Below are 12,946 nucleotides of genomic sequence, written 5' to 3' on the forward strand. Positions count from 1 at the left end.
GAGACTGGCCCAAGGCTGGAACCTTCTCCCTAATTTGATACCACTTGTATGATGTCTCAGATATCTAAAGATTATCAGGTGTAGTGGTACTACACTACACCTGGTGGTATACTGAAAAATACCTCTTCAAAACAGGAAGCTGTCCTTAAAAGAAATATATATACCTGGTTCCAGAAAAACAAATTCTCTCAACAGCTTCTTTGATGTCAGTCCTTGTCTGGCTTTTTTCTGCAGGTTCACCAGTTGTAGAAACAACAGATGAAACAGAAAACTTCTTCTAAGTAAGAAAAAGATGAACATGTTTCATCCACACTGTTCTCTACATATCAATTAGTATCAATCTGCATCTCTGGAATAAATAAGAGTTTGGGCCCAGCTCTGGTTTTAACTAACCTTAGCTAATTTGTAACTATACTTCGTTAAAGCACATTTAACAGACTTGGTCTTGATTTGCAATGAAAGACTTGAGTTTGGAGCTCGATCTTTGTTTGGAAGAAAAGGAACATAAAAGTATTCTGTAATGACTATTCCATATATATACATTGAATAGTATATATGCGTCTCTGCCTGAACTCTTTCCTTCTCCAAAACAGGATCATAAAGACTTTCAAACCTGGAAAAGCTCAGTGTTATCAGAATAATAATAATAATAAAATTTTGACTTAATTTTTAAATATAGAACTATCAGCGACTATCTAAGAGAAAACAGAGGAAAAGTTCTGCAGATCTACAATGCTCTGGGCCCTTTCTCTGCCCGTACCTAAGTCTGTACTCTCCTCCCTTTGTTATTTTTCCTAAAAATTTGCAGTAGCTTCTGTCAGAGACAGAATACACAGCACAGAGAGGAACAGCAGTCCTTCTGCTCTCAGGTCACTTCCATTTCTACGATTTTTGAAGAGTAAGGGAACTTTAAAATGCTTAGAAGTTTATTAGGTTTTCAGTATTAAAAATTCTACATTGTTATACATTTAAATATCAAAGGCCAAATTCCACAATTGGGTAAGCAAAACTAAATTACTTTTGGAAGATCGTTTAGGTCAGCTTTAAGACTGAGAACTCACAGTCTGTTTTTGAAACTCCATCTCAAGTGTCAGGGTAAAATTACAACTATTTTAAGTGTTATTTCATTATTTCTCATTTAAGCACAACAGTCTTAAAATTAGCAGGATGATGCATTATGTGAGAATATTCAATAAAATTTGTTCTCTTGATCGCAAAGCTATAAATATCTCAAAACCAAGAGAAATAAGATTGCAAATTTGACCTAGATGGTGAAATCAGATGTACTTACCTATAGTAAAAGAATATTTTCACCTTCGCTCCTAACCAAAACTCCCCAGAAACCCAATGTTGGCTCAGCAATGACAGCGGATATATATTCATCTCTGCACCAACTCACAATTTCAGGGAGCATCAGCTTAAGCTAAAGTAGTCAGCTGTCTTGGAAACTCTCAGAATTCAAATGAAGAACTCCATGAACACCTAGGCATATCTCTTTTCCTTCCTATTAAAATCAGTCTTCTAAACACCAAACTGGAAGCAGACCTTGAATCCATGAACACTGTCCTTAACAGTTTCGTAAATCTTGGTTTCTGTTCAAATTTCTTTATGCACTTTCTTTTTCTGTTAGAACTGAATTACTGGTGACGCTCAAAGTTTAGCTAGGTTTGTCAATACAAACCTCCTTATTCTTTACATTAACGAGGAATAATGGTCTGACCTGAATAAGGGACGGATTTTTGTTGATTTCCTTGTTTATAAGACAAGTTTAAAATTATTTTTAAATGTGGTTGTTGGAGATGAGAGATGTACATGCACTGGTGCAGAAAACCCATACTAGCCCCTCCTCACTATGAGCCAACAGTGTACATGACAGCTCTGCTCCAAAAGCAGGGTATGTAGTAACAGGGAACATATTAATGAGTCCAGTAGGAAGACAGGATTTATTGGTATGGAAATCACATATTATTTTGTTTCAGAAGCTTCCAGAATGAAAATGGCCCAAACAGGCATTCATGCAGTTGTGCATTTCACTGTACAAACATATCATGTGACTGGTCTATCTGTTGCTCAGTGATCCCTGAAATCAAGAGAGAGCTGTGAGGCACTAACCTGAGGAAGCAGATTAAAGAAAACCACCCTACGGAAGAATGATACAAATTCAATTACACTGAAGAGGCATCACCATTCATTCATACACAATCTTAACTGTAAGAGATTGTAATTTATGGGGGGTTCACTACTTGATCAAACAGCCTGCCTCTATATTTTGCCATACCTCCTGAGGGCTTGTGGAAAACATCTGCCCTTGCAGGTCTTTCTGCAAGACTTCATTTTCAATTTGCATTGCTTGAATTACAGCTGAAACAGAGAGAACAGGATCCTTCTCACACACACTCTTTCGAGTTGCAGAAAGTGGGATTTCTGGTCGACTTAAGGGTCCTGCCACCAAAAGAAGGAAGGAATATTCATTTGTCTAGAAACACAAGTATAGATCATTAAAACAGCATACATTTGAAACATAGAGTTCAGTTACTGACACAGGGCTTTGCTAGCAGTCTGTAACCATCCCAAGCAAGGCTGAATTGCTCCAATTTGTTTTTATATTAAGATTCCAGGTCAGATCTACTTTAGACAACAGCTGAAACAGTATCTTAAGATCAGGCAAACTGGCACATGAAAAACATAATTTTTATGCTTTAAGAATGTTTTGAAGTTGCTCTGTTCTGGTATTTCATGGAAATGCCTTGTAACGGTCCATTAAAAAAAAAGTATATGTAATTTCAGCACATCAGAATTATTCAGTGTAACTGGGGTGTTCAGCTATTTTGGAGGAATCCAGAGAGTCTTCTAGCGTAACAAGGGGAATCAGGAGTTGCTATTTGCAAGGCAAAACAAATGACCTTATTACTTAAGTAGTCATCAAATTCATGGTGAAATAGAAACGTCACAGCCTATGAACAGATTTAAAAGAAAGGCAATAAAATTTAACAATAGAGGATCCAAGACTGGACTAAAAGAGTAGCACAGTGATTATATTCAAGGACTTCAAAAGTCAAGGGAAGAAAAGGGACAGAATCTACACAGACATTTAGATCAAGTGAAAATATTGAAGAACAGGCTGACAAGCAAGCATGCTCATAATGCTGCAGTGAGATTTACTAAGCAGGAGAGTAAAATTGCAGTGGATGCTAGTAACAGAGAGACTACCTTGGAAAGACAGGAATTAAAACTGAATAGAGACTTGCATGCATTCACACTCCTTAAGCCATATGTCATCCACACTCACAAAAACTCAAGAAGTATTAGTCATCTCTGAAAATACAAGGACAAAATACAGTTCTTTCTATTTTTCTATACCAATCCCCCTGAAATGAAATTAATTTAAGGATTTTAAGTGCTGGTTGGACAGAAATGTTTCTAACAAGCACTATTAGAATGAGAAAATGCTACGCACATCTTTGGAAAGTGGTCAAAGCAAGCATCTGCTCAGACAGATGGTGGGCGAGGGTCTCAAACCACACAGATTTATCCTGAAGCCAAAAAGAATTAGCTGCTTTTCCTCAATTCCATTTTCTGCCAATTAAGAAACTAGTATTTTGACTCTTCAAAGCCATTAGTTTTACTGCTTTCTTGGGACACATCTGCATTATGATTCTTTGAAAAGAACTATCTTAACCACAGAGTATGGTAAGTCTGAAAACTTTATCTCAGACCTTTCAAAAATCAAGTTCATCAGAATTGTTCAATTAAGGACTGTGCTGAAATAAGAACTGCAGCCATGATTTCAGGCCCTAGATTTGTGAGCTTTTTTGTTTTGATTTTTTTTTTTAGCCTAAGTAAAGACCAAACCTTAGCAGCAGATTTCTAGAATAAGCAGCAGTGCCTTCAAAATGGTGTTTGCCAGTCCAGGAGAAACATTTTCCAGTATGGTACTAGATACCAGCTCACCTACCCAGCACTGGAGACTGTCCTGTTGTGTTCAAGGTGCAATTCAAGTACAGTCCCAAGCAGCAACAGAGCTAATTTTGCTGTGCCGTGTAAAACTAGGCCTTTACTGCTATAAATGCATTGTGTCAGAATCTTCCAAAGCATCAACTGATGATTTTGAGAAGCCACATTTCTGTTAATACCACAGGGAACAGAACTCCATATGGGAAATGGGAAACCCAGAGCAAGCACAAAGACTGAAAGGGAGAGGAAAAATTCTTATGCTGTGGAAGAAGAAACAGAAGGAAGGTAACAAACATGCAACAGAAGACAAAAGCATATAGGCTGTGGTCTCTCTCATAATTTTACTTCAGATAAAACACTCCAGGTGGTAGAAACAACAACAAAAAAACACATTAAAAAAAGATTACAACAGCTAAGAAAAATCACATAACAACAGATGTGTGCTCAAATTACATCTGAGCCAGAGGGCAAAAATGCACAAAACCTCTCCTGATTGACATTATATATTCTTATTTCTTACTAGAACAGTTTTTCTCATGTCTTTTTCTCTGGTGGAAGAAATCAGCAGAGAATGGCCGCATTATTTTATTTTTCACCATGACTGGTCTGACAGGAATGTACATTTCAGCATCATCTTTTCTTTTTGCTGAGAGAACTCGTCCTGGCTTCACTTCTGCAATAACGAACAGAAAAATCAACTTCAGAGATATTTAGGAGCAGTCAGTCAGGGAAAACTTACTGGATCTTAACTGCTAATATGTTGCCTATTTAGTTATATTCGCATAGTTAAAGTGATAACCTCCATCCTGCCTCTCTTTCATTGATACTGTTCCATTGATACAGAAGTACATAAGCAAGGCTTGAACAGACTTAGTGAAACAAAATAAACTGTATTGTTATAAGTTACAAATATCTCTCATCTGTACCAGGTATTTACCTGCATTACTGTCAAGAAAAGCAAAAGTAAGAAAGAAGTCTTAAATACAGACTAAAATGTTGTCTTAGTTAGAAGTTTCAAGGGGAAGAGGGTTGCCTGGTGTAGTTCACCTGCACCACAGCTTTGAAATCTGTCCAGGTTAAAAAAAAAATAATCACTCTCCCAAAGACGTTCTTCTCACTGCTGCTCCATCCCTTGTTCCTATCCCTTCTTCTGCCTCCTCTCCACATTCATACTCCACTCACCTCTGCGATACTGAGAGAAACACTCCTTTTCCCAGTGTGTTTAAAGATTGTTCCTCTTAAGTTAAGCAATTAACTGTGGATAAGGAAAAAAATACAACAGCCCAAACCCCAAAACAAACCCAAAACAAAATGCATGAATGTACCCAAAATGAGGGGGGGCTGGAAGTTTGAGTAATACTGAATGCAGGTCAAGGTCTGGTTTCTGCCTGAACGTTCTACCTTTAACAAGGTGGGGGTTTTTTTAAACAATTTTTGAGACCTAGGGACTGGTTTAGAGTTTGCACATTGAGATCTCCAAGGGAGAAAACCTGACAAAAGGAAGTGGCTGAGAGCCAGATTGATTTGCTTTCTCAAATTACTACATCTCTCATGAGGGATGAATAGCACATGCTATCAGGGTATGAAGTGGGCTGTATCTTTTTCTTTGCAAAAAAGACTCTTATTCTAGTAGTAAGAGGATGCAAGTCTCCCAAATCAGGAGATTAAAACAACAGGCTCATGAGAGTATCAAGTAACCATTGATGACTAACCAGCAGCAATTCCCTTAAAAGTAATACTCTCAAAGAATTATTATTATAGTACTGTGGTAGTGTATAATACACAGACTTACTACTTTGATCCTGGCTGAATTCCAACACAGTAACAGTGCCAGAATCAAGGCCAGAACATCCCCCAGCATCCCAATGCTCAGAAGCTTCTTTCTGCAGTGATTTACTGCTGTGTAGCTGAAGACCTCCAAAGCTTGTAACTATTTCCTCAGTGGAAGACGGTTCTGAAAACACATCTTCTTCAACAGAGTCATATTCATCACTAAGAGAGTCTTCTTCCATGCTTTTCTCTTCTATACTGAGTTCCAAGCTTCTTCTTGATTCCTGGTACAATTCAAACAGATTTGTCAGTAAAACTCGAACATGTATTGCAAAATAAACAAATGTGGAAGCTCTTCCTCCTTTCAGAGAAAGAAAATCTTCTCATGAACTCAGAGCCATGATGCAGCTAAAAATATTCACATTCCTCTGGCATGTCTTCACTCCTCTGATGAGGACTTGTAAAGAAAATTCATCCTACAACACCTTTATTCCTTCTCATCAGAATGTTTGCAGGAAAATTCTGCAGGCCAAGGAATTTTCATGTGCAAAACCAATTCTGGAGAATAAGTTACAAACAGGAAATAAGTACTGGAGAGGGCAGAGGCATGCACTTTTCCAGTGTCACACAGTTAGATCACCATCTCTTGTGGATTGCTATTTGAAGACTAGCCGCAACACTGATATTCCAAATGCCTTCACAAGACTGCAAAGCGAATGTAATAGCAACTTCTTTATAAGCAAATGTATAGATGATAATAATCCTGTCTTGTATATATTTGTACTTCGAAAAACAGTAGAAAAGAGTTGTGGTCTAACGGACTAATCTTACAGTTTGCACAGATTTTTTTAAGTGGAAACACTAACAGGATTTTCTGAAAAAAAGAATCTATTTTGAAATTTACTGTGGAAAAAACTGTCCTGCGTCTCTCAAGATATGCCACAAACAGCATTGATGTTTGTGAGAGAGCCTTGTGCTTTTATGAATGCAAAAGGAAAAGACCTTGCATGTCATTAATACCTTTTTCCCTACTTTGTTGGCATTAAAGTTTTGAGATGAGTATAGGTAAGCAAACTGTATGAGTAAGATGAAAACCTGAAGCTATATTAGGTACAAATGAACTGTGATGGTGCATGTGCAGTCTGCAATGAAAGATTCAAGCTACTCTTCTGCTACAGATGACCCTTGTTAGGAAATCTGTGTTGACAGAAACATATTACAAAGAGCAGGCAAACTTAAATTCAAAAAATGTCTATAAACAACCTGAGGCTTGATATTGAGCATGTCCTTATGATAGTCAAGACTAATATTTCTAGCTGTTTGAGAGAGAATTGTACAGGCTTTCCTTTAGTTTGAAACCTCATAAAGTGCGTTGTAACAAGACATTCAAGAAATCAATTATAGCTTCAGGAAAACCCAAATATTTCCATTTGGGATACAAAGAAAAGTGGGGGACTGGTTTAAAATTTTTAGCTTACTACACACAAATAAATGATTAGAAACATCCATCACTGTAAACAACTTACTGGTTTGCAGAGGGAAAAAAAAATCCTAAGCTCAAAAGCAATACGGGAAAGGCAGCCTAGGAAAAAACACTTGGGAAGTTTGTCTGATGTCAGTGGTAAGATGTATAGACAGTTTCATACATAGATGTTACTCCATTACCCAGAAAAGCTTTATTGATGTCATTAATTGGTTAGGCAGAGAAACAGTCATAAATTTTTGTTCATTTATTAATTTTATTTTTTTTTTTAGGGATAGGAGGTTTGTGAAGTGTGCTGGAACAAACTACAATTAGTAATCAAATGGAAGGCTGAACTATCAAACCATAGAGTCGATAGAAGAACAACTCTTGATGGAAAGCAACTGTACTGACTACAGTATTTTTAAAACTTCACTCTGACTTTCATTAGGCAAAACAATGATACACAACAATTTTAGCACATTATTCAAAAACTAACCTAAACCCAGAAAAACTTGCTGTTTATGCTTTCTCTAACCTGACAGCCAAGAGTGACATTCATTATGGTGTACAACTATTACGTGAACTGGAAAAGTCTTCTTGCATGAGATACCTTGGTTCTAGCCAACAGAGACAATATTCTACCTCTTTAAAATGGGACTTAAGATGTTATACAGTATTGCTAACTGAGGTTAGATTTTCAAAGTAATTTTACTTTGTTTTTTTAATTTTTTACTTACGTCACACCTCATTAATGCAAAATCATCTTGTGAAAGAAATTCTATATGCTGGGTTTCAATGCTCTAGTTAAGACTGAAACTGAGGACCATTCACATTTCAATTGAAACCACCATGAACAATAGAAGGCAACTGCCAATTGTACCTGGGAGTAAGGGAGAGGATCATCACCATTTGTCTCCACATTCAAGCTTTCATAAGGTTCAAAATCCTCAGAGTACTCAAGAGGAGGTTTAATGCGGAGTTTAGTCCCCTTTTCTGTTTTAATCTCCACGGTTTTCTGTTAAAAGCAGCATTCAAAGGAATTAGACATCTTTTGTGCTACCAGCAGTACCAAAAGAATAATCATCACATTTTACATAACAATATCTGGATCAAGTGATGCTTTCCCCCTCCATTCCATAGAAGGTTTCTGTTCTCCCTGAGCTCACCTTTGGGCCCCTGTGTTATGGCTTAACTGCACTAGTCAGATGCCCCACCTGCATCAGTGAGGTCAGGCCCAGCAAGCATCATGCATTTCGCACTAAAGTGAGTGCCCATCGGAGTTCACCCCCTCACCTCAACAAGTAAGTGAAAAACTGATAGGACTAGGGACAGCAATCAACAAAACAGCTGCAGTGGAATCACTTCAAGCACAGGCATGTAAAGAAGTGCTAGTGGAACAACCTTATGGCAAAAGCTCTCACACCTCTTCTGGGGGATCGGTGTGCTTGGCTGCCTCCCTGAAATGCATCTACACTGATGGAGAACACAGGGAAACAAACAGGAGGAGTCAGAAGCTTGTATCCAGTTACAGAGTATGACCTCATTGGGATCACAGAGATACAGTGGGATAGCTTACAAGGCTGAAGTGTTGTGACAGATGAATACAGGCACAGGCTCTTTAAGAAAGACAGGGTGAGAAGGTGAGAAGGAATTACCACCCTTTATGTGTGAGAGAGCTGGAAAGTACAGAGCTCTGCAAAGAAGAGGTCAGGAGACAGTCAAAACCAGCCGGCAGACAGCATGGGTGCTGTTACAGGAGGTATCTATGGACCTCCTGATCAGAAAGAAGTAGATGAGGCCTTCCTCAAAATGCTGGGACCCTTTTTCTCATGGAGTACTTTAACACACCTAACACACCTGTTATCTGCTAGAAAGACAACATAGCAGGGCTCAAGCAATCTATCTAGGAGATCTTTAGAGTGCACAGAGGATTAAGAAGCCAACAAGCACAGATTCTCTGCTGGAGATGCTGAGAGAGCTAGGACTCTTCAGCCTGGAGAAAAGAAGGTTTGGGGGCGGGGTGGTGTGTCATCAAAGTGTATAAATTCCTGACAGGTATCTGCTCACTGATAGGACAAGAGACAATGAACACAGATTTAAAAAAACAAAGACAAACAAAAGCAAAAAAATGCAAACCAAACAAAAAACAAACAAACCAACAACAAAAGAGCAAACCCAAACCCAACATGAAATTCCATCTGAACAGAAGAAAAAATAATACTGTGAGGTGATCAAACATTGGAATGCCTGAGCACAGGGATTGGTCAAGATGATCTCAGGAGTTCCCTTTCAACCACAATAATTCTGTGATTCTGTAATGTCTGTGTATGAAAATGACTACTTGAAGTAACTGTGGGTTTTTGAAGACGTGTTACTCTTGTGTATATGAGGGGAAAATGTTCTGCCATAAGCATTCAAGCACAAAGATTTCTTTGCCTTTGTAAATGTCAGACACAGCTGTGAAAGTCATTCAAATTAACTTGTTTTACTTCATAATTAGGATGCAATCAAAATATGCACACTGTCAGTTAACTCGAGCATGGCTGAAGAGCGGTAGAAGATTTGAGAAACTCATCTTTCTGAACCACAGAATTATCTGTTTTTCCCCACTTTTGAATTCTGTTGCAGACAACAGAAAAGGACTGTTTCATTAAAGGTAACGTGTGATCCAGAAGCCTGTGCATTGATTCTAAATTTAGTTATCTGATGTTCATACACTCCTCTAACATTCTGCAACTGCCAGGAGGAGAGAAATCCTAAGGCAGCCTGGCTTTTGATTGAATGTGTTCTTCAATAAGTCTGTCTTGCCACCTTATAGCGTACCTTAACACAGCTTACGTTTGAACAGCTTGAATGTTTGAACATGAGCTGCTAGCTGAGAAAATTAATTCAACTAAGCAGTAAGGGTGACAAGTAATGCAGCCTTGAAACTTGAATATGCAATATTTGCTGAAAGAAAACCTGCATGATGTGAACACCTGATCTGCAGTGACACAGACCCCTGATCCCCAGTCACTCAAGCACAGATCTGATATCCAGCCAGGGCAATTGCTAATAAGGGTAATTATTTGGGTGTCTTGTCTCAGTTGTTCAGAACTCACATTCAGGACAGTTTAAGTCAGATCCTTCTTTAGGCCAGATAGAAAAAAAACACTGATGTTTCTCCAGGGAACCAATAACCATGTACCTATTGGCTTCAAATTTCTTATGCGCAGGGACCATACTATCTATCGGCAGGGACTTTTATTATCTACACGAATCTTCCTTTCTTCTGATCTACGAGAATCTGTCACAAGGTACAACTCAAGCTATACAAATGAGAACTCTGTGCCCCTTAATACTATTGCAGGGTGCAAAACAGCAATGACAAGCAGGGATATTTCTTCAAAATGAGTTTCTCTACCCTTTGCACTAGATAAGCTCTCTAGGCTTGCCATCAGAGATGTCAAGCAGCGGCTATTCTGCTGGAGGACAGGTTGAGCCAGTCATGTCAAGGCTATAGAAGTTTCTATTACAGTCATCACTGAAACCAGATCCTTTCAATGAGATTTGCCTCTTCAGGCTTCAAAGTAGACACAAAACTGGTCATGATATCATTTCACATTGTCACTCAGTATCCATACCAAATCAAGATCCAGATTCTACAACAGTCCCAGCTACCCACTACCTATTAGTTGCAATCAATTTCCCCTAAAATTATTTACTGTACAAGAATTAGTTCAGAGATGCATTCTTTCAAGCTGTTTCTTACTTGAAGCCAGCCTCTGCGTTGTATTTTCCTTGGTACAGTCTGTATGCTGTGTTCTCGCAACTCTCCCTCTTCTAGCTGGCCTGCTTCTTCAGAACAGAGACAAGACAAAACAGAAATACAGTATCTGACAATATACACCTTAGTTTGTATTCTTTTCTTTCCCCACCCCCCAACCCCACCCCCCCCCAGATAAGAACAGAAGAGTAAGCCCTTGACATGTGAATGGTATCAACAACTGAAAAGGCAATCCACTTTAGATATTGGCTAGTTGTGTATTAGTAGCAGGAGTTTTGAACCTCTTCAGGGACAGTCATCATCATGTGTATTCCAGAGAATAAATTGTTTAAAGATACATTAGCTGAACAGCAAGTGAAGCCCCATGTTCATTGATACAGAAGGATAGAATTATGTTCTAGAATAGGGGTACACATCATTCATTCTAACTCCTAGCTGGGTATACAGTAACCTGTCTCAGGAAGCCAGCTGATCCCAGAACCCACGCTATTGAAGGCAGACTCTGACAGACAGGTCCTGGTGAACATCTGCTGGGTTTATAAAGGAATACTGTGTGTGTTTGCTTGCAAACTAAAGAAACATAAGAGACTGGCAAATTAAACAGAATGTGTTAGGTATTATACTGTGCAGAGAAAGGTTTTTCATGTACAAGTGAAGGACATACAATAAGTGTATTCTATAAGTGAAAATAAAATAAGTGAAGGACAAACAATCATTTTCATTCATTTCTAAGGCAAAAAAAAAAATAGGTTCCAGAACTTCTGCAAAAAATTCTGTGCATGGTCAAGGAGAACTAAGGGTTCCTGTGCTGAAAATGGTCCCAACTTACAGTGGAACAATGTTTTTTTGAGAAGATGCGTTGATTGAGACAAAGAGACAAGCATCTTGCAGGACACATCAGCACCCTCAATGGAACAAGGCCATCACTGACACTCTCAAGAGCATCCTAAATAAAGGCATCTTATTTCCTCCTATGCACAAGGCAGATTTACAGCTTCCATTTCTTCTCAGTGGAGAAAAAAAGCTGATGCAAAACCTCTTTTCTTTAAGCCATAATTTAATGGTCACCCTAAGCCAGCAGAAACTGGCACTATCAATAAAAGAAGCAGTCGTTCTACGTAGGTCATAGACTCACAGAAAGATTTAGTTTGGAAGGAACCTCTGGAGGTCACCTAGCCCAACCTTCCATTCAAAGCAGGGCTTACTTCAAAATTAGATCAGGTTGCTCATTACAACTTTCAATACCACATTTTCTATTTGTGTTGGACAACCCAACACACACCTGTGCAGTGAACTGTTCAGAGAATTCACATGGGCAAGTCTTAACTGAGGAAGACCATAAAAGAAAGATCACTTTTAATTGTAGTCACTTGTGCAATCTGGTTTACCATGAGATTGCACAAATGCTAGTACAAGCAGATACAACAGAGCAGGACCATTCTCCGGGGGACAGTGTATGCCTTTGTCAATTTAGAGTGATCATAAAATTACAGAGCAAGAAAAACGAGATGTTCTACTGCTTCAGCACAAAGTATATCTCTTAGGCCTGAGCAGGACTAAGAACAGAGGGGAAAAGGAATGGACTGCTCCACGGAAGAAAAACAGCCCTTCCAACTACAGGTCCTGTTACTCCATCACGCTATTCTCAAGTAACTCCAGAAATACTCTGCAGTCATTAGCATTGATGCTGATTGCTATGGTGCTCTTCTGGCACTGAGGGTGAACTGTCCTAAGATTACAATGCTAGAAGCAAGGTCTGACTCAGTCACTGCTTTGGGACAGAATTAGAAACATCCTTCACCCCCTAAACAATCTGTCTCTTCTAAGAAATGTCCTAGAAGGCTACACACACGTGCTACAAATTTAAGTAGGAAAAAGGGATAGGGTAGGTCTTATGCTACCACTGCTGAGTATGTGGTTCTCAGAACTACGTATTTTGTGATGGTTTCATGTCACCAGGTTTCTCTAAGCCAGGAAAAACGATAGCTCCC

General features: G+C 38.7%; 1 protein-coding gene across 5 annotated transcripts in view; it reads right to left on the minus strand.

Annotated features, from left to right (window-relative positions):
• The window catches only part of KATNIP (katanin interacting protein), a 61,059-nt gene that overhangs the window by 43,670 nt on the left and 4,443 nt on the right, over positions 1-12,946 (minus strand). For 4 of the 5 annotated variants that reach the window (XR_010613657.1, XM_065684009.1, XM_065684012.1 and 1 more), the window contains exons 4-9: positions 10,941-11,026; positions 8,070-8,204; positions 5,747-6,008; positions 4,475-4,627; positions 2,279-2,442; positions 165-277 (exon numbers count right to left, since the gene is read on the minus strand). Coding sequence is in view for 4 of the 5 variants with exons in the window: in XM_065684009.1 (XP_065540081.1) it covers positions 165-277; positions 2,279-2,442; positions 4,475-4,627; positions 5,747-6,008; positions 8,070-8,204; positions 10,941-11,026 (913 nt within the window). In the remaining variant the exon portion in view is untranslated. The remainder of the gene's footprint in view (positions 1-164; positions 278-2,278; positions 2,443-4,474; positions 4,628-5,746; positions 6,009-8,069; positions 8,205-10,940; positions 11,027-12,946) is intronic. The other variant, XM_065684011.1, reaches the window with a different exon arrangement.

Source organism: Lathamus discolor, chromosome 6, assembly GCF_037157495.1.
Source record: "Lathamus discolor isolate bLatDis1 chromosome 6, bLatDis1.hap1, whole genome shotgun sequence".
In the NCBI taxonomy this organism is placed as follows: Eukaryota; Metazoa; Chordata; class Aves; order Psittaciformes; family Psittacidae; genus Lathamus; species Lathamus discolor.